Genomic DNA, 24,351 nt, shown 5'->3' with positions numbered 1-24,351 from the left:
GTGCTCCATGCGTCTTTGGCACATAGCCATGCTTGGCCCTATGACCATTTGCCTTTGAACAACGCTGGCTCCCCCAGCCAAGAAAGGGAGATGAGCACCGTGCCTTAGAGACAGGCACGGCTGACAGAGAAGCCTTTACCTTTATATACATTTGAGAGGCTTTTTTGCGGTGGGTTTTTAATGCACAAATGCTGTATTTTTTTTATGCCGTATGAAATACACACGAATCTCTGAAAAGGGATATTCAGGGAGGCCCAGATGTCTTGTTATTCTTGCTCTCGGAGCATTGAGCACAACTGGAAGACATCCAGCCCAACTAATAACAGCCCTAATGGGTAGAAATAGCAACCTCTTCCTATCTGTTTATTTTCTTTCTTCCCTGGTTAATTTTCGTCCAGCAAAGTTTGTTGGGGAGGGTTTGAAAAGAGACTTCCCAGGGGTTCGCTGTCGGAGTATTCGGTTGTGGAAGTCCGAGGAGTCTGGCATTTCTTTTTCTACCTTTCCTTCCCTGCTTTTATTGGGAATGTTTATCTTTTGCTGATGGAATGACATCTGGAACATATTACGAATCATACAGTGGGGCTTAGCGGCGGCTCCATTCCATCGCTGTTGGGTTAAGAAGGAATTTAGTGCTGAAGAAATCCATATAGGCAGCCGGAGGGTCAGCCAGGAAATAAGTAAGAGAATGCTGAAGAGTTGGCGTGGCAATCTGTGTGGATAAACTCTGCCCTTCCAATGACAGACTATCTTTGAGCTGCCCTTTTAATCAGCGAAATGACGCTTTGTGTCATTACGCCACGGATTAATTTTCGTTTCCCTTTTTTCTCTCCACCCAGTGTTCTAAACTTCTTTCAGATACATCCGTGATTCAGTTTTATCCCAGTAAATTTGTCTTAATAACAGACATTCTTGATACCTTTGGTGAGTATAGAGCGTACTGTATTTTTTTTTCTATTTAAAAAAACCCGATCATAAGTCACTTTTTATTTCAGGGCCCTTGTACCTTTGAATGGTTTCTAAACATTTGTTTCTCCTTGGGCAGCATGCTTTTTCTATCATTCCTGGTAGCTAGAAATAATTATGGATATTATTTTCACATATGCACAGATGTTCCTGAATACACATAGACCCCCCCCCCCCCTTATAAAAGTGTTTCCAACCTTAGCCAGTTTAACTCTTAACCACAGACATACTATTGTGGCTACGCTATTACAGACATTAGGTCATAATGAGCACTCATACAGTTTTCTTAATCTATGAAAATAATAGGTGGGCTAGGTGGTTATATTTCCTTTGTATAGTTACAATTTTCACTGATCGATCAAATTAACATATTTTATAAATTCTGTTCGCAACCGGAATTTCTAAAAATAGGGGTGTTCCGAACATTTTGGGAAACTGTTGCGGTCACTATGACCTCAGGACTGTGGTTAAGGGTTGGCTGTGGTTAACCCCTGGCTAGCTGGGGCATTCTGGGAATTATAGTCCACACATCTTAAAATGACTCAGGTTGGGAAACATAGCCTTATAGACGTTCTGTGTAAGTTATCGTATAGAATAAATGCTTGAATAAGAATATGCACCACCAACTTATTTTAAAAGCAGTTTTTGGACAACAACACATGAGGGAGTTTTTGAGCATCCGTCTCTCTCATTCTGCGATTTAATAAAACAGGTTATATCCTCTTTTAAATCTGGATTGAAGCAAGATAAAACGATGTGCCCATTATCCCACTTGAGGGCAGCATGATGTAATGCCAAAAGTGCATTTAGCAAACCAAAAGCACAACATGATCAGAATGAGAGGAGACAGAGAAAAAGAAGTCTTTCTTTAGCTTTGTAACCCCGTTCTCCTCCGACAGCAGGAGATGGAAGTGGTGTGAGCCTGCCACAAAAGATTTTAGAAAGGGTTTCCAGCTAATCCCATTAATAGGAGAGCAGTTTTTCAGCGCATTTCTTAAAATACTTGGTCGTTTAAACGTAATATCCTCCGTTTTCTCCTTTGAGTTCCAAAGGAATAGATAGCAAGAGGGTTCATTCATTTCAAGACAACTTTACAGCAGAGATTTTGCCAATAGAGGAAAATGTTTCTAGATCAGGGTTCATTAGGGCTCTCTGAGCTTAGTTGTTTTCTTGCAGATGTTTCATTGCCCAACTAGATAGTATCATCAATGCTAGACGAGAGTGGGGTTTGTGGAGTGGGGGAAGAGGATAAGGACTGAGGGGTCTTTCGTGCTCTCTCGAGCTCGGTTGCTTTCTTGCAGGCATTTTATGACCCAACTAGGTAACATCATTGGTGCCAACAGGTCTAAACTAGCTGTCCTTTAATTTTCTAATTTTAAGCCATATACTTGATAACCAATAATTCTTTTCCGGAACTTGCGTCTAGAATTGCTGCGCAAATGGTATTTCACCCATCTTATTGTTATCATTGCAGGAAAATTGGTGTATGAAAGGATCTTTTCTATGTGTACCGATCATTCCACCTCATTGCCAGGTAGGTTGTTCCATAGCAAGTGAGATAACAAACCCTCATTGGCATCTTCGCCTCCAGTGGCCAGTTGGAGACAAACTGTTCAGAATTAGCAGTACAAAAATAATGAATAAGGTGCAACCTGAGAAAGATTTTCAAAAGCGTTGCAAAATATCTCAGACGTTTTAACGTCCTAAAAGTTCATTCTAAGTCTTAAGGATGTTTCCAACAGTCTTGTTGTTGATATGGGTCTCCCAATCGTAGGTCTGTTGAATTTTAAGAGGAAAGGGGCTCAGCAAACCTTTGGGGAAGATCGCATACGGATTGTTGACCTCTGATTGCCTTATTGTGGTTTAGTTAGTGAGAACGAACGCCGAATATGGAATTATCCCAAATTCCTTATTCGGTGTTTGTTGTCATTAAAACACAATAAGGCAATCAGAGGTAAAGGAATTGGAATAAGGAATTTGGGATAATTCCATTAAACATGCTGTATTTTCGAGCACAACTTTCTGTGTAGAGAATCCAAACTCCAAGTGGGACTGGAGAAGGTTCAATTACCTCCTGCCTTTATTGGTACAACTCAAGGTATAAAACTGCTGTTTCCTGACAGCAACTGCGAGTTAGGTTGGGTTGGGTTGGGTTGGGTTGGGTTGAGTTGGGTTGAGTTGGGTTGAGTTGAGAGAGAGTGACTGGCCCCAAGTCACCCAATTGGCTTCCATACCTAATGGAGAATAGAACTTGCAGTCTCCCAGTTTCTAGTCTAGCACCTTAAACACTACACCAAACTGTCTCTAGAAGCGCAGGATAGTTTGAGACCCCCCTTGTGATCTTTTGCTTCTGCTTATTGCTCCTGTTTGGGTAATTGGAGGATATAATGTTTCCTTTGCCTGAAGCTTTATTTAGGATCAGCCAATGGTTCCCTATTGAAATCTTGCAATGGAACGAGAGATCCGAGGCATAGCAAACACAGAGAATTTCTTGGGCCAAGCTGTGCCTTCAGCGGTTGTCTGCGAGAGGAAAAACACGCTCATTATGCCTTGTGCTCATTCTTTCCGTTCGGATAAAAGAGAACGGATTCTGATTGAGCCCATACCATCAAGAAAACGGGCCTGCAGCAGAAATAATTGGAAAGGACTCCGCTGTGCCCTTGATAACAAAAGCGAAGCTTTACGCCTAAAAAACCCGAATGCTCGGCCAAGCCAACGTCGCTTCTTCAATGCAGAGCGTTGAAAATCCCCCCCCTTTTTTTAAAAACCCCATTGAAATGTTTATGCAACCCGAAATCAGTTCGGCTTCGCGGAAGGGTTAGCTCGTGCTTTGTTGCCTTCCTAATCTTTCTTGTTGCGTCGTCCTCCGTCGAGCGGCTTCGGCTTCGGCTTGCTTGTCCTTAACCAACTCGGCAGTTCATACACGCTTGAACTGCAGAATCTGGATCCCCGTAGCGCTCGATTATGTAAGAGTCCCCAGCTGCAAGGAGGGAAGGGGGAGGGATTGAGGGTGGGGTGAGGTGGGGGGGGACGTTGGCGAAAAGGGGAGAAGATTGCAGTCTCTCCCAAAATTTCTGTGTGTTCGAAGAGAACGGCCGTGGAATAACAAAACGGCGTCGTCTTGCAATTGAGTGCTGCTGCTCCTCTCGTTCTGTGCCGAGGAGGCGCTTGGAATACAGAGGGGCTAAAATCACCCTAGGCCGCACCATCAATCCATTTGTTCCACTTTTGCCTTACAATAAACAAAGCTGGCCTTTTCCTCCTAACAACCACGGAAACGTCTTGGTCCAGAGGACTCGACGGAATGAAATCGGGTCAGTCAAGAACCAGGTCGGATATCTTGAAGCCGCCCAGGGATACGGTTTTCCCCATAAAGAAAGGCCAATATGGTGGACGAGCGCATCAGGACGTTGAGGTGGAGCAGGTCAGGGGAATCAACCCACAGAGTGTCTGTGGAGATTCTCATTCCTCCAGGCCATGGTTGTGTTTTTTTATTTTTCAAGAGGCAACTGGACTTTCTGTTTTTTCTTGGAAGACGTTTCGCTTCTCATCCAAGAAGCTTCTTCAGCTCTGACTGGATGCTGGGAAATGGAAGGATTTATATTCCTTGCAGGCAGAGCTGGTCGTTTGCATCCTTTTAGATTTAGAGCGCCGTTGAAAGGATGGCTCAGTGGCTAAGACGCTGAGCTTGTCGATCAGAAAGGTCGGCAGTTTGGCGGTTTGAATCCCTAGCGCCGCATAGCGGAGTGAGCTCCTGTTACTTGTTCCAGCTTCTGCCAACCTAGCAGTTCTAAAGCATGTAAAAATGCAAGTATAAAAACAGGGACCACCTTTGGTGGGAAGGTAACAGCGTTCCGTGCACCTTTCGGCATTTAGCCATGCCGGCCACATGACCACAGAGACGTCTTCGGACAGCGCTGGCTCTTTGGCTTTGAAACGGAGATGAGCACCGCCCCCTAGAGTCGGGAACGACCAGCACGTACGTGCGAGGGGAACCTTTACCTAGAGAGCTTTTGAAGCCACTTGGAGATTTATCTGCAGCAGTTCCAAGAAGGCTCCACATCATATTTGCACCACTCAGGTAACCCTGAGGACACAGACAAACCTCCAAGTGGCCTCAACGACCCTCTAAAAGGATGCAAACGACCAGCTCTGTCTGCAAAGAGTATAAATCCTTCCATTCCCCACCATCCAGTCGGAGATGAAGAAGCTTCTTGGATGAGAAGGGAAACGTCTTCAAAGAAACAACCGAGAAAGTCCAGTTGCCTCTTGAGAAAAAAAACAAAACACCTTTGGGTCATTCCACAGAGTGTTCAGAAGTGTTCTTTGTGATTCACGATAGGGACGAAAAAAAAGTAATAGTTGAACAGTGCAGTCATTAAGGGACAACATCCAGTTTACGACCTTTTTTGCATGGTTCGTTAAATGAATCACCGCAGTCATTAAGTGAGACGCCATTTGCAGGCTTCCCTGCTAGCTGGCTTCCTCATTGTCAGAACTGGCAATCTTGTGACTGTGGGATGCCACAGTTCTTTACAAAATGTGTGACGGTTGCCAAGTGCACAAATTATGATAACATGACTGAGGGGACAACTCAGTCCGTCATGTCAGTCAGTCAGTCTCTCTCTTTCTCTGTCTCTCTCTTTCTGTCTTTCTCTGTATCTCTCTCTCTCTCTGTGTTTCTTTCTGTCTCTCTCTCTGTCTCTGTCTCTCTCTCTCTGTGTCTGCCTGTCTCTCTGTGTCTCTGACTGTCTCTGTCCCTCTGTCTGTCTCTGTCTCTCTGTCTGCCTCTCTCTGTGTCTGTCTGCCTCTCTCTGTGTCTGTCTGTTTCTCTGTCTGTCTGTCTCTCTCTGTCTCTCTCTGTGTCTGTCTGTCTCTCTCTGTGTGTGTTTGTCTCTCTCTCTCTGTGTGTCTCTCTCTCTGTCTCTCTTTCTGTCTCTCTGTCTGTCTCTCTCTGTGTCTCTGTCTGTCTGTCTGTCTCTCTCTCTGTCTCTTTCTGTCTCTCTCTCTCTGTGTGTCTCTCTCTCTCTTTCTGTATCTATCTCTGTGTCTATCTCTTTCTCTGTCTGTCTGTCTGTCTGTCTGTCTCTCTCTCCTCTCTCTCTCTCTCTCTCTCTCTCTCTCTCTCTCTCTCTCTCTCTCTCTCTCTCTCTCTCTCTCTCTCACTCTCTCTCTCACACACACACACCAAAGTTTTTATTGATGGATTCAGTTTGGTGTTTTTTTTCCAGGAAAGAGAAACGGATGCTGGTATATTCCATTTGGTGCTGCTATTTGTCCTGGGAGGGATATAGCCTTTAATTGATTTTTTTTACATCATATTCAGAAATACGTTGCATTTTGTTTACTGGGCTGCATGTTTATATAAGCGAGTGTATCATTGTAGACTTCCCCCCCTCAATAAATGCCTGTATTAGTGAAATAACAAATTAGTTTATTAAGCCATGGTGACACAGTGGTTAGAATGCAGGCAAACTCTGCCCATTGCCAGCAGTTCGATCCTGACTGGCTCATGGTTGACTCAGCCTTCTATCCTTCCGAGGTTGGTAAAATGAGATGCCAGATTTTGGGGGGCAAGAGGCTGACTCTGTAAACCACTTAGAGAGGGCTGTAAAAGCAACGTGAAGTGGTTTATACTGTAAGTCTAAGCACTATTGCTCTTAATTGCTATTTAATGGTATTTCACTGCTAAATGCTGAACTACTATTAATCAAACCTTCACAAATATGAAATTGGAAAATGCCAAGAACCACCACAACCCAAAAAGCGGTGGTATCTCTTAATTTCAAAATAATGACCTTTAAAATTCGCATTTTTAACGATGCTATATTTTTATGCGTTTAAATGCCATTTTCTCAGATCTGTATGATGACAATACCGTATCTAACTTAAGTGAGAGATAGTACAAGGAAGCGGATTCTTAATGAAGACTTCTCTTTTTTTAAAAAAAAAAAAATATCAGATAATTTTACTCCTGAAAGTGTGAATGACACCGCCAAAGAAACCTGCTTAAACTGGTTTTTCAAGATTGCGTCCATCCGAGAACTCATCCCAAGATTGTATCCTTTTTGGAATAAGACTTTGACGAAAGAAATATTACCTGATTTATATTCAGATTTCAAATGGCATTAGTGTACTCTCCAAGGAGGGGAACAAGGAAGATATGCCAAGCGGGTCTCAAGAGATCTCCAAATGAGAGATCCTGATTGGCCAGTCGAAATCAATTGTGGAGCAAGCCAGCTGTCAAAATCCACACATCTCAAAGTTCCCGAGGTTGAAAAACTTCAACCTTTAAAGCAGTAACCAAGTTAGCAATAAACAGGTTAGTGTGTGCTAGTTATCTGTCTAAGTGTAGCCACAGGAATTCTGACTAAAATGTGGAGTAAGATCTCTGCAATAAAACCTGACCATTGATCTCTCAAAATCTGGGAAATCTAATCATTAAGTAGGAATATCAAGACGATTTTTCCTCTTTCAGCAGGCAGAATTATAGAAAGGGCCTAGGTCAGGGGCCGGCAACCTTAATCACTCAAGGAGCCATTTGGACCAATTTCCCACAGAAAAGAAAACACCGCAAGCCACAAAAACATTCCCGCGCCTGGCTATTTTCTGAGCGGCCACAGAACTAGCATCTGTATTTGAATTAAAGCTTTTGTTTTCTTCTGAAACTTTTCTTGGATCTAACCATGGTTGGCCTACTGGGGGTCTAAAAGCTCAATGAATCGCGTGCCGGCGAGTGTCACACATTGGAGGTTGTGATGCATATTTTGAGCAACAGGGAGACGTAGCAGAGGGACGAAAGAGCCACAAGCCGCATGTGGCTCTTTCATCTCTCTGACCCCTGACCCCTGGCCTAGGTGAACTTGAGGCCGTCTACGTACTTGCAAACTACGTTGTTTTAAAAATGTTTTAACTTACCTGCATCCTTAACTGCTGATAACAAGGAAAAAATTTTATAACAATCCTGGAAATATATTATCTACTTCTTTGGCTAGGTGTAATTTTATTCTGAATTCTATTTATTTTTTTCCCTGACTCTGTGCCAGTTATGTGGAGACATCGATACTGAAGTGCAACAAATTTCTTTCCAAAACGTAAGCATTGATAACATTGGATAATTCAATATAGGTCGTCTTCTAGTTAGGGCCGTAATTGAATCAGAAATTAGAGTTGTAAGTCATGGCGGTGGCTAAGCAGATCACCGTGGGGACCACGCTTGATTTTATGAGCTTTTTGATGGTGGTCATTAAGCAAAACTATTACACACAAGGGGATGCGGTGCCTCAGTGGCTAAGGCGGTGTGTTTGTCGATTACAAAGGTTGGCAGTTCACTGGTTCGAATCCCTAGCGCCGCGTAATGGAGTGAGCTCTTGTGACTTGTCCCAGCTTCTGCCAACCTAGCAGCTCGAAAGCACGTAAGAAATGCAAGTAGAAAAATAGGGACCACCTTTGGTGGGAAGGGAACAGCGTTCCGTGCGCCTTTGCCGTTGAGTCATGCCGGCCACATGATCATGGAGACGTCTTCGGACAGCGCTGGCTCTTCGGCTTTGAAACAAAGATGAGCACCGCCCCCTAGAGTCGGGAGCAACTATCACATATGTGCGAGGGGAACCTTTACCTTTACTTTACCTTTATTATTTCCCCTCCCCCCCCCCCAAGATGACAGCGTGCTTAGACGCTGCGGCTTTGAGCTCCTGATGTCACAGTAGAATTAGGCAAAAACTAGTCTATACTCGCAGGGAGTTATTAAGGATTGGATCTTCTAGACGATTAGATATTACTAACCAATTTCATTGCATTTAAGTACAATGACAATAAAGATTATACTTATTATACACTATGGGCATTTTTTTAAATGTAAACTGGAAGTAAACAAGTTTCCGGGGGGGGGGGGGGGGAAATGCAGCAAAAGGTAGCCAAGTGCTCAAAATGCAATGTTATGACTGGGGAGGGGAATGTCCTTCAGAATTTCAAAACGAGGTCGTAACTAGCTCTAGGGAGGTCTATCCTAACTTCAAACGTGACCAGTCGTAAGTCAAGGAGCTACTTGTAAATTTAGGTAAATGGAGTGCTTGTGGCATTGGGGATTCTGGCCTGAGACTTCTCCATCATCTCTTTACAGTTTCATTTTATGCTGATGGTCTCTTTTGTGTAGGAGATTAAATATAGGGAAAGACATATGTCTGGGATGCAAAGAGCTTTTTTTATTGATTGGTCCCTGAAATTTAGCACGCTGATCAAAGAAGGCTCCTTGGGTTGTAAATAGCAGGTTTTAGCTTTAGAACTTTAACTTGTGGGAAGAGCACTCTGATAGGAAGGTACGTTTTTGATGTTTAATTTTTGTGGAGTTCTCTAAAAAAGATTTGGAGAGTGCAGAGAAGAGCAACAAAGATGATTAGGGGACTGGAGGCTAAAACATATGAAGAACGGTTGCAGGAACTGGATATGTCTAGTTTGATTAAAAGGAGGACATGGGGAGACATGATAGCAGTCTTCCAATATCTCAGGGGCTGCCACAAAGAAGAGGGAGCCAAGCTATTCTCCAAAGCACCCGAGGACAAGAAGCAATGGGTGAGCAAAGGCTCATACCAGCGAGGCCTTTGAGGTTATCAGAAATGATACCGGTGGAAGAGAATATCTGTAGCTCAGGGTTGAAATGAGGGGTCCTTGAGTTTGGGTGTGGGGGTTTTTTTTTTTTGGCAGACATTTCATTACCCAACTAGGTAATTTCATCAGTACTAAAAGATGTCATGATGTTAGAATGGAACTGATGAGGTTACCTAGTTAGGTAATGAAATGTCTGCAAGAAACAGCCAAGCTCAGAGAGCACCAAGGACCTCACTGTCAAAAGTGAGCCTCAGCTTCAGGAATGAACTCTGTTTCTCAATTTACATTTTTTAGGGGAATTTTGGAATGTCTCCCCCGACTGACTTCCATGATCCGAGGAATTGGTGATCCTTTGGTGGCTGTCTACGCTAGGGCATATCTCTGCAGGGTAAGATTGTTTTTATTTCTCTTACCAATCTAGTTTTACAGAAAAAGAATTATTGAATTAATAGAAATATTGAACGATTGAAACAATTATTGACTATTTATCAAATTGAGTCCATGAACCATCATTTCAATTTTTTCTTCTTTAGCAAAAAAAATAATAATCATAAAACCAGGGTGTCTAACCTTGGCAACTTTCAGATCCGTGGATTTCAACTCCTAGAATTACCCAGCCAGGTATGCTGAGGGAGTTGAAGTCCACAAGTCTTAAAGTTGTCAAGGTTGAACACTTCTACCATAGAGGTTTCTAGTCTTTTTTTTTAAAACGCTCATTCTGACAGTTTTAGGATTCATTCCTCCATTATTTGAATACTCTTCCATCTCGGTGCATATAGTAATCTTCCTGCCTTTATCATATGCAAAATAAACCTGCCTTGATGCGCTGACCTCTTTTCATTAAGCCTTCAAAGAAATAACAAAAATGCGCAGGACTGTATTAAGAAAAAAAAAACAGATTTCATTCATTTGGTTCCTCAAACAGGTTGGGATGGAAGTAGCCCCTCATCTGAAGGACAACCTCAACAAGAACTTTTTTGACTTCCTTCTAACCTTTAAGCAAGTAAGTAAATGGCCTTATCGCGGCAGAATCCGCACCTGGATCCTTTCCTCAATGAGCTTCTTTCCCGCCTCTTAGTTCAGACGGAAAGAGGTTGTAGCTATTGACAGGGTAGAGAATATTGGAAGTAGAAAAACGAAGGCGAAGATGCTGAGCTTGTCTATCAGAAAGGTCAGCAGTTCATCGGTTCCATTCCCTAGCGCCATTAACAGAGTGAGCTCCCGTTATTTGTCCCAGCTTCTGCCAACCTAGCAGTTCGAAAACATGTAAAAATGCAAGTAGAAAAATAGGCAACACCTTTGGTGGGAAGGTAACAGCGTTCCGTGCGCCTTTGGCGTTGAGTCATGCCGGCCACGTGACTACGGAGAGGTCTTTGGACAGCGCTGGCTCTTTGGCTTTGAAACGGAGATAAGCACCGCCCCCTAGAGTTGGGAACAACCAGCACATATGTGCGAGGGGAACCTTTACCTTTATCTTAATTACATTCCACCCTGGAGCTCTGCCTGGAAGTAGGACAGGTGAGAAACAGATGTCAGTTTTGCTCATCTCCACATTCATTTTCTTTAGCGTAGATGGACTGACCCATTTGGGAATTCTCCAATTTCTTTCACTTTGAATGCTCTCACCTCCAATCAGTTTCCCCAGAGTTTTGCTTGAGGTCAGCCTCCCATGCTTTGGCTTGACGGTGAACCCTTCCTCTTTGTCCACCACTTTGTGGACTTTGTGGTGACCATTCGCCTTGGATGTCCTCCACAGGTTCAAGGGGATACAGTCCAGAACCAGCTGGTGGCCCAGGGCGTGGAGATCCCTTCGTATCTAACACTTTATTCCCCGGCAATTGATTGGATTCTACAATGCATCGCTTACCGAGCTGCGGAGGTAAAAAAATAAATAAACTCGTTCTGAAAATGTTTTGAAGGTTTTTCAAGCTTGATATAATGGAGAATGTTCCTCTGATTGCACCAGTGGTGGGTTATGACCGGTATGCCCCGGTACGGGCGTAACGGTGCCTGCCGGGAGCACCAGGTACCGTTCTGATATGGTGCTCCGGAGGACCCACCCGCCCGCGGTCCTTACCGGTATTTGAGATTTTCGGGGCTTCCGCATATGCGCATGGAGTGTACGCCACCTGTTCGATGCTCCGCCGAGCAACTGGAGTGTCGCGGAAGCGTTGTGGAGCATCGTGGGCGGTAAGTATACACACGCATGCTGCGTGCATTCATGTGGTGGGCTCCCGGCCCCGTTGCACCATACCGGTTGTACCGGGATCCTGAACCCACCACTGGGATTGCACCCAAGGTTTTCATTCGACTGGTTGGGAATGAAGAAAGGCACTGTGTCAGAGTATGAATATTCATAGACTGGAATAGATCGGCCAATGAATAGGCATAGCAACCGGGTCAGCCAATGAGGGCTGTTTTGGAAGCAGAAACTTAAGCTTGGAGTCTGGGCATGGCTTAGCTGAGAAACTGAAACCGAAACTACCCTGGACCTCTGTGCTCTGAACTCTGAAATGAAGCTAACTGCTGGTGTTTGCCTGTAACTCTCCTGCCTTGTGTTTACTCGGAAGAATCACCTGTTGGCATTGTACATTTATTCATCTATTCTTATGGAGATGAAGAAGTTAATGAATCCGGCTGCATCAGTTATTTCTGTGTGCTTTTTTGGATTTGATTTTTCTGCAACAAACTGACACGCTGTATTATGGTAGAATCTCTCTTGGCCATGGCGTACTTTGATCTCTAGTGGTTAAGGCACCAGGCTAGAAACCAGGAGACTGTGAGTTCTAGTCCCCCCTTAGTCGTTCCAAAGGTGCTTTTTCAAGAGGCAGCTGGACTTTCTGAAAGCCCAATTGCCTTTTGAAAAAGCACCTTGGGGACAACCGTGTCCTGGATGACTGAGAATCTTCATAGACGCAGTTCTACCTTTGGCATGAAAACCAGCTGGGTGATTTTTGGCCAATCACTGTGAGTTCTAGTCCTTCCTTAGGCATGAAAGCCAGCTAGATGAGCCAGTCCATTACTCTCTGTCCAATCCACTCACAGGATTAGAATAGAACAGAACAGAACAGAATAACTGAGTTGGAAGGGACAGAGAATGGAATGGAGTGGAGTGGAATGGAATGGAATAGAATAGAATAGAGAATGGAATGGAATGGAGCAGAATAGAGCAGAACAACAGAGCAGAATAGAATAGAATAACTGAATTGGAAGGGAAGGGAATTGAATAGAATAGAATAGAATAGAATAGAATAGAATAGAATAACTGAGTTGGAAGGGACAGAGAATGGAATGGAATGGAGCAGAATAAAATAGAATAACTGAGTTGGAAGGGAAGGAAATAGACTAGACTAGAATAGAATAGAATAGAATAGAATAGAATGACAGAGTTGGGAGGGACCTTTGTTGTTGTGGGGGAAATAGGAGATCTGTTGGATCTGCCTTATTTGTAAAAAACAATAAAGGCGAGATTTAAGCATATGAATAAAATAATAATCATAAGCTCATAGTCACTCCTCCTCCCATGGGTTCAGCTTGCTGGCTGGGGAATTCTGGGAGTTGAAGTCCACACATCTTAAAAGAGGCCGAGAAACACTGGCTCAGCTGCTAATATTCAGCAGAAGAGTTAATTTGGGGTGGGAGTTGGGTGGGACAAGGAACTGACTTAACATTTCTCTCAAGGCTGGGCTTACTTTACAGCTGAAGAGTTCCCTAACCTAGCCCAGATTGCGTTAGGTCAGTAGGATTTCTTTTAAATCTGAAACACGGCAACCCCAGATACTCTGCAGACAACCTTGTAAAGGCATTTGAGACCATTTGAATGCAAGAGCCTCCTTCCAGCTCCCCGGGCATAATGTACCCTTTCCAATTTCTACAGCCCAGCTTGTCTCTTGGCACAAAGCAAAGGAACTTGTTATCCTACTTTGGAATCCTCCTGGGTGCCATTGTTCACACTCCTTTTTCACTTTGGTCATACGGATGACACTTCCTTTTATTTTTAAACTCCAGCCGGCTTAACATGATCGCTCCTTTAAGACGATCTGGAGCAAGACCTCGGGTTTCTAATGAGACACTTCAGCGCGCCAACTTTTGTGTGTTTTTTTTAACTGGAAAAGCAAGAAATGACTTTTGTTCCTCCTATCATAAATGAAAAAAAAAATGCCCATTGCAGGTAATTGATCCGTTTAATGACCATCGGGGATTCGCTTCACCATCATGGGGCTTAATCGCCATTAATTCCCCAAATACCCACTGCAGGCAATCGATCTGCTTAATGGCCATGGGTTCACTTAAACGGCCACGGTGTGATTTTTCTTAACGACTGCCGCAAAATATTGTAAAGTTGGGTCGGGTCCGATTAACAGCTGGGAAAACTTAGCAGCTGTCGTTCTGAACTCAATTGTGGTCGTAAGTTGAGGAGCACCTGTAGCAGATGCTTACGGTTTGCCTTTATTTTTAAATTATTTTTTTTTCTGTTTTTTTCTTTTGTAGGCCTTGTTGACTGAGATGATGGAGAGATGCAGGAAGTTAGGCAACAAGTAAGTGCAGTGCTATAACTCGGTTTTTAGACTCTGCTTTCCTTCTTGGCATACAGCAGGGGTGTCCAAACTTGGGAACTTTAAGACTTGTGGACTTCAACTCCCAGAATTCCCCAGCTGGGGAATTCTGGGAGTTGAAGTCCACAAGTCTTAAAGTTCCCAAGTTTGGACACCCTTGGCATACAGTAAAAAAACATACTATGGTCAACTCTGCCTGACAACTGATGAGGCTACAGTACAACTGTTTTGAATTGGAGCCTTCTTTTTAATCCCAATTAAGCATCCACTGATCAGAGACTTATGTCCTTTATCCTCACCATAGGCGGGATACGCCTTTGCTTCGGTATATATTTACAAGTAGTCCTCGACTTACAACAGTTTCTTTTTTTAAAAAAAAAAGTTTTTTATTTTTATTTTTCCATTTTCATAACATACAATCACATGTATACTATTACATAGCCAACATCATATTACATTATTAAATGTTTACATTGATTCATCTTATCATCAACTCCCAAAAACAATTATTGGCTCTTCTCCTCTCCATACACCATATTTGTACCCTATCCATCACTTTCTTCTCCCTCTCTCCTTCTCCCTACCTCCTTTCTCCCCTCTGTCATCCTTCTCTACTTCCCCTTCCTTTCTCCTTTTCCTCTCTCCCCTTTCCACTCCTTCTTTCTCTCCTCCTCTTCCCCCCCTTGCCCTCTCTCCTATCCCTCTCTTCTTCCCTTACCTCTCTCCTTCTCCTCTCTCCCCTTTCCACTCCTTCTTTCTCTCCTCCTCTTCCCCCCCCGCCCCTTGCCCTCTCTCCTATCCCTCTCTCCTTCCCTTACCTCTCTCCTCTACTTCCCACTCTTCATCTCATTTACTTGGTGTATTTCAGCTTCTGAGCAAGCTCCATTTTATGATGATGGTATTTATAATTCCTTTTCAATATACATATTTAATTTTAACCTCTATTTTCCTCCTTTAAGAAAAAAAAGAACAGAAAAGTATACATATATAGTCATTGTGCTTTTAAACACACACACACACACACACACACACACACACACACACACACACACACCTATTTTGGGCCGAGATGCAGACCTGGTTACAATTCCCAGCTATTCTCATCATTATCTTTATATAATTATACACCCTTACACGCCGCCGACTTACAACAGTTTCTTTAATGACGGTTCAAAGTTACAACGGCACTGCAAAAAAAGTGACTCATGACCGTTTTTCACAGCTGCAATCTTTCCGGCATTCCCACCATCACGTGAACAAAATTCGGATGCGAGGCAACTGACTCATATTTATGATGGTTGCCGGGTCATGTGATCCCCTTTTGTGACTTTCTGACAAGCAAAGTCAGTGGGGAAGACAGATTCACTTAACAACCGGGTTACTAACCTATCTACTGCAGTGATTCACTTAACAACTGAAGCAAGAAAAATGGGACAACATTCGCTTAACAAATGTCTCGCTTAACAGCATAAATTTTGGGCTCGGTTGTGGTCGTACGTCGAGGACTACCTGTATGTAGAAACATGTTGCTTGGTGCGTGTATAATTCCACTCTCCATAACTGAGATGCAAACTGAAACCTTTCCTAGGCTGTTCCTCTGGCTCCTTCCCTTTCAGGTGGATTTATGCCTTGGCCCTTTGTTGTTGTCATTATTCAGCTCTGGAATTCTTGCAACGGGCCAGAAACGGGGATGGAATCAATCCAAAAACTAGGGGGGGGGGGGGAAAGCTTTTACCAAATAAGCCACTAATGGTCTCTGGATGTGAAAATGCAAGAATGGCATAAATGTTGTATGTTCTGGGTACAGCATAATGTAAAAATCAAAATATAAAAATATCAATTGGGGGACTGTCTCGTAATGCTCTGAATAATATTTATTCCAGCGCCTTGCTCTTGAATTCCATAATGTCTGCCTTCAGAGCTGAATTTATTGCTGCAAGGGCGATGGATTTTATTGGCATGATCAAAGAGTGCGATGAATCAGGATTCCCCAAGGTAAATTTATCTGCATCCTCCCCACTCAAACCCTGTTATTGTTATCAGCCACTTCAGTATCTCCCCAAATAATACCCTTAAATGTGCATTGTAGCCTTTTACTCCAGTAGTGTTATGGCCTGCCAGGGGCCACCAGAGCTGGCAGCAGATTCGGAGAGTGAGGAGGTTGGGGAGGAACATGGGCCAGTCCTGGAGTCTGGGGAAGGCTCTGATGAGGGCTCTGTGTTGGAGGCAGAGAGGGGGCCAGGGCCGTCTGACAGTTATCAGCTGCCATCAGATATCAGTGAAGCAGAGGAACAGCTGGAGCCTGTTCCCAATGTGCGCATGCGCAGAGTTGCCACATGAAGGGAACAGCGAAAGAAACGGGTCAATTTGGGAGTAAGGCCATAGGTGGACGATGAATGGCCCCTCCCAGAGGAAAGGAGTTGTGAATGCCTCCAGAAGTTGTGAATGCCCCAACACTGGAAGTCTTTAAGAAGATGTTGGATAGCCATTTGTCTGAAACGGTATACGGTTTCCTGCCTAGGCACGGGGTTGGACTAGAAGACCTCCAAGATCCCTTCCAACTCTGCTATTGTATTGTATTGTAAAAAACTTGGTTTTTAAAGCATTTTGCCCACAAAGAGGGAAAACCTCTTCCGGGGTTTTGCTTATGCATCAAATGCCTGCCTCATTTTTTAAAGAAAATGGCTGCTTTTTAAATTCAGAGCCGAAATAAAATTAAGCCATTGAAACGAATTAAAAGCCATAAAAATTAAACCAACCTTTCAGTAGCAAATTTCCCCACTCCCAGGACTGTATTTCTAATCTCTCTCAAATCTTTTACACATTAAAGTATCTGTCTCCGTATTATTAATGTTATTTAGTCAAGTGGGAACACTCATAGAGGCCGTAAAATGGACATGGGACTCATTTCTTTTTTCACAGCATCTTCTCTTCTGCTCCCTGGGACAAAACTTGGCCTTAGCTGACCCACCAGAAAGTGACCGTCTTCAAATCTTAAATGAAGCCTGGAAAGTTATTACAAAGTTAAAGAGTCCACAGGTGGGTTATTAGTAGAAGAAATTGGCAACTTAGCTGGAGTGGGCAGACGGTTGAAATAAATGTACTGTAAATGAGAAACATTCTATCTTAAGATTATTGCCTAGCTCGGAGGTCGGGCTGAGGGGACGTTTGAAATTTTGGGTGGGTGAGAGCTGCGCACAAAGAATGGCTGCTATTCCTCTGCTTCCCAGAATGACCACCAAGATGAATGTATCCAGGTCCTAAGTAATCATTTTCCAGAAAGAAAACTAGCTTCTTCTTTCTACCACGGTGGTGGTGCGTACCTGGGGCTCAAAGTCAGGGGGGAAAACCCAGGTCCAGTTGCCATTAAAGTAGTTGTTGCAGTGGTGGGTTGTACCGGAGCCTGCCCGGAGCACCAGGTACCGTTCTGGTATGGTGCTCCGAAGGGCCCACCCGCCCGCCTGAGCTCCTTACCTGTCCTTTAAAGCCTTCAGCGCTTACGCGCACAGCACATACAGCACCTGCGCAATGCTCCACCAAGCAGCTGGAGTGTCGCGGAGGCTTGCTGAAGCGCGTCCATGTGGGCAACGCCAGGCCCGTTCCAACTGTACCACTTGGAACGGGATCCGGAACTCACCACTGAGGAGTTGTGGCCCGCCAGCGGAGCCTGCGCTCCTAAATTTATTAGAAATCTAATCCATAAATGGACAATAAATGTATTTTGACTTAACTTAGAGAATCAGTTTAAACATGGAAAAAGCTGGCTGGCTGGAGTGAAAACCTGCCAAAGTGCCCTGAAATGTAACGCCCCTGCATTTATTTTTAGGATTATATCAACTGTGCAGAAATCTGGATGGAATATACTTGCAGGCATTTTACGGTAGGTGAAGATTCAAGCGTTTCGAATTTCAATATCTGTCCTTTCCTTTCTTGACCTTCTTCCCCTCTTTATTATAGTTCAGGGCATTTGCTTCTGCCGCATTGGAAGTAGGTTTGGCTGGTTTTTATTTATTTAGATGTTGCTCTCAGGCTATGCTAATATCTGTTGTGGCCCGCCAGCGACCAGTCATGCCAGCTGAGGAATTCTGGGAGTTGAAGTCCACAATTTGTAAAGTAGCCAAAAGGAGACTTTTGCATTAGAGGGTTTAGAAAACAAGAGCTATTTATGCTAGACATAATTACCTCAATTCTGTTGAACTCATCAAAGCTGGCCCAAGCCCCAGCCTGTGCCAGTCCTTTAAAGAATTTGCCCATCGCTTTGTAATCAAGACCGTCTGAGCAATTGAAGACCACACACTAAAACACACAACAACACATTTCATTGTAAGTTTCCACTTTTCCCCAGCAAGATGATCAAGGCAACACTCTTCACATCTCAGTGTTGTGGCCTGCCAGTGGCCAGTGGAGCTGGCAGCAGATTCGGACAGTGAGGAGGTTGGGGAGGAAGATGGGGCAGTCCTGGAGTCTGGGGAAGGCTCTGAGGAGGGCTCTGTGTCGGAGGCAGAGAGGGGGACAGGGCCGTATGCCAGTTATCAGCTGCCTTCAGAGTCAGACATCAGTGAGGCAGAAGAACAGCTGGAGCCTGTTCCCAGTGTGCGCATGTGCAGAGTTGCCAGACGAAGGGAACAGCTAAAGAACAGGGGTCAACTTAGGAGTAAGGCCACAGGTAGACAGTGAATGGCCCCTCCCACAGGGAATAAAAGAGGAGCGAAAGGGGAGTGGAGTTTGCAGGAGACCATTAGTTCGCTTCATTGGTTTGTGACTCCCCGAGACTCCTGGCCACGTTTTGCAGAGATCGGCCTGGCAGCTCTCCAAGCCAGAGAAGGTCTGTGACCGTAAATCCTCCCTCGAAAGACTTTGCTGGATGTGAAGGAGCAGAATTCACAGGAAATGAATAAAAGGGGTTTTTGTCAGGACAAGGAGTTTGCTTCGTGCTCTTGGGAAGCCTCGGTCAGAAAAATATCTCTTGGGAGCGTGAGAATGAATTATCTTAAAAACGACATCCTGCTTTTGTCTCGCTAGTGAACTTAACACCCTTTGACACAGCACCAGGAACAGTGGTCTCAAGAATGGGACAAATAAATCTTCATATTCTAATAGTCATTGTTTTTTATAGCCTTCCCAGTGTGGTGGCCTATGTTAATTTAGAAATATCTGCAACAGTATATCATCCCTATTATATCTGCACAGCAATGTTTCCAGCTGCAAAACACGAGTATTCTCAGTATAACAAACTTTAATACCGGATTAAATTTTGGCTTTTGAAATCTGCCTTCTCAACCCAGAAAGTCTGTAAATCTGTCGCACTTTACAGATGTGATAGATTTCAACTGCCATAAACTTCGCCAGCCAGCAATGGCTTAAAATATGATTTGCCTTTAAAAGAATCCCATGTTTGATGCTAGTCACGTAGCAAAAAGCCGCTCGGTTATTCAACTTCGTAATATACGTGTCTTGGCTTCATATGGTTTTGAATTGATGGCCGCCGTGATGCCATTTTCTTTTATTGCGCCTGCAGAAGCGTGAAGTCAATACCATTTTAGCTGATGTCATTAAACACATGACTCCAGATCGGGCTTTTGAAGAGGCCTATCCTCAGGTAAGAGAGAAATCCAGGCATAATTTCTAAAAGGGGACAAAAAAAACGTTGGTCAGGCTAAATAAAATGATAGATTCGAGGTATCTGGGTCCCTTCAACACGGATGTACCTTGTATTATTTATTTATTTATTGAATTTATATTGCCACCTATTCTCATGGCGGCCCAAGGCGGCTTACAAGAATATAAAACCACATTTAAAACAATTGCTGTGGCTGGTTGTTAGTTGAGAAGTCATGTCCGACCCGAAGTTTTATTTAAAACAATAAAAACCAACAAAAAGAATCAAATAAATTAATACGGCACAATTGAACAAAATCACCTATCACCACCACCACCCCAGCAGATCACACGAGCCACTGAATGGGCTCCATCCTGCTGTGGATTCCCCAGGCCCACTGGCAGAACCAGGTCTTCAGCGCCTTCCGGAAGAGTGTTAGAGTGGGGGCCATTATAATCTCTGGAGGGATGTTGTTCCAGAGAGAGGGAGCCACAACGGAGAAGGCCCTTCTTCTGGGTCCCACCAGGGGTATCTCCCTCAGGGATGGGACCTACGGATTATCAACCTGAACCTGTTTGAAAAAAATGGAGGATGATCTCCTTTCGTATAAAGCTCAAGACCCACCTATTCCAAGTAGCTGGCCTGGCTCAACTTTGATCTAACTATATCGCTCCTGACGGGTTTTTATTTGGGTATTTTAATTGCATTCAATTACTTAGGGGTTTCTAAACATTGTATTTTATTGTTTTTATTCATTAGCTGACCTCCTCCTTGTACATGTCTTGGTATATGTTTTTGTAATATATATGTCTTGTCTATATATTTATTTCATATGTTTTATTGTACGCCGCCCCGAGTCCTTCGGGAGAGGGTGCGGCTAAGAAATAAATATTTATTATTATAAAGCCAATGAAACCTCTGTGTGTGTGTGTGTGTGTGTGTGTGTGTGTGTGCGTGCGTGTGCATTTTGATCTTTGTGTATGTGTGTTTGATGTGTGTGTGTGCTTTGGTCTTTGGTTATTGGTTATTGCAAAACTTACTTGAGATCAAAAGAAATGGCTTTTTTCAAAGCAGTATTTAGGCTTGAGGGACAGGACAGGGGCAATGGAGTAAAATGAAAGGAAATTTAACGTTAGCGTTGATGAAAAAGGAAGCGTGCTCTTACTGGATGTTTTCCTTCTCTTTCTGATCTCAGCTTCAGTCAATAATTCAGAAGGTCATCACCTATCTCCATGACTTCTCCATTCTCTTTTCACTGGTGAGCTTCGATGTGGCGACAAGGATCCTGCGTTCCTAACTGTCTAAAAGAAATGCGCACTTTCTCTCGGAGACTATTTGAGATTAGCTGGAAGTCAGATGAGTAAATCTGAAAATGAAAGCAAATCTCATTCATGCAACTCTTAAATGTTGCCGGGCTCTGCCTACTGTTATTTTGGGCTTTCCTCTTGGAATATTAAGTGCAGCTCCAACAGCTAACTGGCTCTCTTCCCAGAGTTGAGGAATTGTAATTAGCTGGTGTTCCATGTCCTCTGAATCTGGAAAACCACCGACCTTCCAAATACAGGGAGAGTCATGCCTGTTTCCTCATTAGTCCTCGACTTATGACCCATGAGCCCCAAATTTCCATTGCTAAGCAAGACGGTGATTAAAGTGAGTTTTGCCCCATCTTACGAGCTTTCTCGCCACAGTGGTTGAGTGAATCAGTGCCGTTGTTAAATTAGCAACACAGTTGTTAAGTTATAGGACATGGGATCTATTTAAATAGTGGTTAGATTAAAAAAAAATATGGAATTGGAAATCTATTAGAGAATGTTATGAACACCAAAATAATGGAATGATTTAAAATAGGATATTAAAAAAAATATGCTTATTATTGGGCATGTTGAAGATGATGTAACAAACTATTATAATATAAACAAACCCATATTTGGAATACCTCGTTTAAAATGATGAAATAATAGTGACAGTCAAACAAATGAAGTACTGTAATAATAATGTATACAAATGTACTTGATTGACAATATGTGACTTTATATAAAATTTAAGGGATGACTATGGAAAGGATGCACAAAAACCTTGTAACCAATCGACACACTGTCCGGAATGGAAGATGTTTTTTATGTTAAGTGTTTTGTTTGTTTATGTTTGTTTAAAAAATAAAAACTTAAAAAAAACACAGTTAAGTGACTGCCTTCATCGTCAGAAGGCCGTCAAAGGTGATCACATGACATCAGTTGCCAAGCTGAACTTTTTAATATATATATACATTTATTTTATCTTATTTTTTATATAAAGAACCCATCTTCCATTAAACAGTGTCATCTGGGTACAAATGTTTTGTGCGGTAACAATTAAAATGTACAGTCGTAGTCATTATTTAATCTGTTCTTAGCTTAATACCGATACCTTAAGTATTCAACACTAGAACAATCCTCTTCTTAATTTATTTAACTCTATTTACTCTAGTAATACATTTTCTACATTTTACTCATCTACTTTTATTTCTAATTCTTACATTTATTCTCTAACCATCGATAAAATGATTCTCAGATAGGATAATAATCGGTTTGTTCTGAATTTGGAAGTGCAACTTCCATTCTGATACCTCAAATTGAGCCCAGAGCTCTAATCCTGATGTTTTCCTTGATTTCCTAGGAGAAATTCCTGCCATTCCTGGATATGTTTCAGAAAGAAACCGTGAGAGTCGACGTCTGTAAATGCATCATGCAAGCTTTTATTAAGTAAGTCTAATGCCTCCTGATTAAGTGCACTTCAGAGAATCGAGACGGATCTATTTAAGTGCTGTTAAGTGTGATGGATAGAATTCATCTGCAGTCCATTTGGCATTGGGAGGTTTTGAAAGGCATCTCGCGCTGCTCTAAATAAGGAATTTAAAACATATTCTCATTCCTATCGATCTGCTGTTGAGGCCCATCAATGATTATGCAACTTGACTGCATTGAAGCAGTTCGCGCGCTTGTAAAAAAAGTGCGCTGCTGTTGGATACGATGGGTGCAGTCCAGAAATGGAATGAGGATGAGGAGGGGACATTTGCAGAAGGATAGGTCAGAAAGCCGAGCTGGAGGCCGGCTTGCTTATTTATTTACTCGGAAGATTGATGAGCTGCCTCTAGGCAGAGTAGTAATAAGGCCATCATCATAAGGTGCAACAATTATACAATAGCAGAGTTGGAAGGGAACCTTGGAGGTCTTCTAGTCCAACCCCCTGCCTAGGCAGGAAACCCTATACCGCCCCCCTAGAGTCGGGAACGACTAGCACCTATGTGCGAGGGGAACCTTTACCTTTATAGCTACATAGATATAATGGCTCTGTTTTAGCCTCTCGAAAATATTTGGAAGCAATGCTTTGATTCCACAGATTGTGGAGATTCTGTTTATAGGCATGTCCGTCCGTCCGTCCCCCCCCCCCACGCAGGGGCTTGGAAAGGCAGAAACGGCTTTTTTGCCATATGTTGCTCTTCTTTGCTGATGACAACTGTGATTTTGAGAGAGAGAGAGAGAGAGAAAAAGCCTGGAGTGGCGTGTTAACGAAGCTGCATTGTGAAAAGAGAACGCTCAGCATTGTTCAAATTGAAATGAGATTCATCAAAATACCTTCCTTTTCAATTCTGAATGGCCCTTTCAGATGTTTGTTTCCTTTTTGGGTTTTTTTAAAATTTTGATGACAACTAAACCTTGGTAGATGTTGATTGGCAAGTTTTTTCCCCCTTTTAAACTTTGTCATTCTACTTGGGAAGAATCTTGTGATTTTGTGCCATGATGCAGCACTTCAGGGGTGATGGACATCTTAGGAGGTACCTTTTATTTGCAAATAAAAACACTGCTCCGTGCTGGTAGGCAGAGGTCCTTAACCTTGAGCTATCTCCCTTTTCCAAAGGAATGTTTGTGGCATCAGGAGCAAAATTAGACGATCTTCTTCAAAACATTTTTTTCTTAAATTGGGAGGATTTGGATAGAGCACCTTCTGGCAGAAACTCAAAAATTCTGTTTTGCAACAGCACCCATGGGTGGAATTGTGCCTCATAAAGTTGGATGAATATACTGAGCACTTCCTGACATTCCAGTTTGTTTATTTATTTATTTGGTTTATTTAGTTTGGCAAACAGGTACAAGATAGCAGGTAGAAGTATAAACATGGACAGGAACACAGGAAATGGGTACGAATAAGTGGGGACAGTAGGACAGGGACGGTAGGCACGCTGGTGCGCTTATGCATGCCCCCTTTACGGACCTCTTAGGAATGGGGTGAGGTCCACGGTAGACAGTTTAAGGTTGAAACTGGGGGGGGGGGGGGTTGAGGATGTAACAACAGAGACAGGTAGAGCATTCCAGGCATTGACCACTCTGTTGCTGAAGTTGTATTTTCTGCAATCGAGTTTGAAGTGGATTATCTTGAATTAGTATCTATTGTTTGCCCATGTATTATTGGGGCTGAAGCTGAAGTTGTTGTTGTTGTTCAGATAGAAGGACAAAAAAAAAAAAAAGGCTTCCTTTTTCCTCCAACTCTCCCCCCCTCCCCCATCTCTTGGGCAGGATTTGCTTGGCAAAACACAAGGCTTCCTTTCTAACCCTACTCCTGATTTCATCACGTAAACAACAGCTACAA

The 24,351-nt window shown here is 43.2% G+C and overlaps 1 protein-coding gene across 2 annotated transcripts in view; it reads left to right on the top strand.

Moving 5' to 3' along the window:
• VPS35L (VPS35 endosomal protein sorting factor like) overlaps positions 1–24,351 on the top strand; it is a 50,030-nt gene that overhangs the window by 7,598 nt on the left and 18,081 nt on the right. For both annotated transcript variants that reach the window (XM_081965693.1, XM_081965692.1), the window contains exons 8-21: positions 837–921; positions 2,438–2,497; positions 6,926–7,022; positions 8,010–8,057; positions 9,865–9,958; positions 10,496–10,573; positions 11,327–11,449; positions 14,062–14,108; positions 16,010–16,121; positions 17,049–17,165; positions 17,953–18,006; positions 19,645–19,725; positions 20,921–20,983; positions 22,381–22,466. In XM_081965693.1, coding sequence (XP_081821819.1) covers positions 837–921; positions 2,438–2,497; positions 6,926–7,022; positions 8,010–8,057; positions 9,865–9,958; positions 10,496–10,573; positions 11,327–11,449; positions 14,062–14,108; positions 16,010–16,121; positions 17,049–17,165; positions 17,953–18,006; positions 19,645–19,725; positions 20,921–20,983; positions 22,381–22,466 — 1,145 coding nt within the window. The remainder of the gene's footprint in view (positions 1–836; positions 922–2,437; positions 2,498–6,925; positions 7,023–8,009; positions 8,058–9,864; positions 9,959–10,495; positions 10,574–11,326; positions 11,450–14,061; positions 14,109–16,009; positions 16,122–17,048; positions 17,166–17,952; positions 18,007–19,644; positions 19,726–20,920; positions 20,984–22,380; positions 22,467–24,351) is intronic.

The sequence above is a fragment of the Natrix helvetica genome, assembly GCF_964273705.1.
Source record: "Natrix helvetica genome assembly, chromosome: 13".
In the NCBI taxonomy this organism is placed as follows: Eukaryota; Metazoa; Chordata; class Lepidosauria; order Squamata; family Natricidae; genus Natrix; species Natrix helvetica.
The sequence above is the reverse complement of the archived record's forward strand: the minus strand, read 5'-3'. Positions and strand labels throughout refer to the sequence as shown.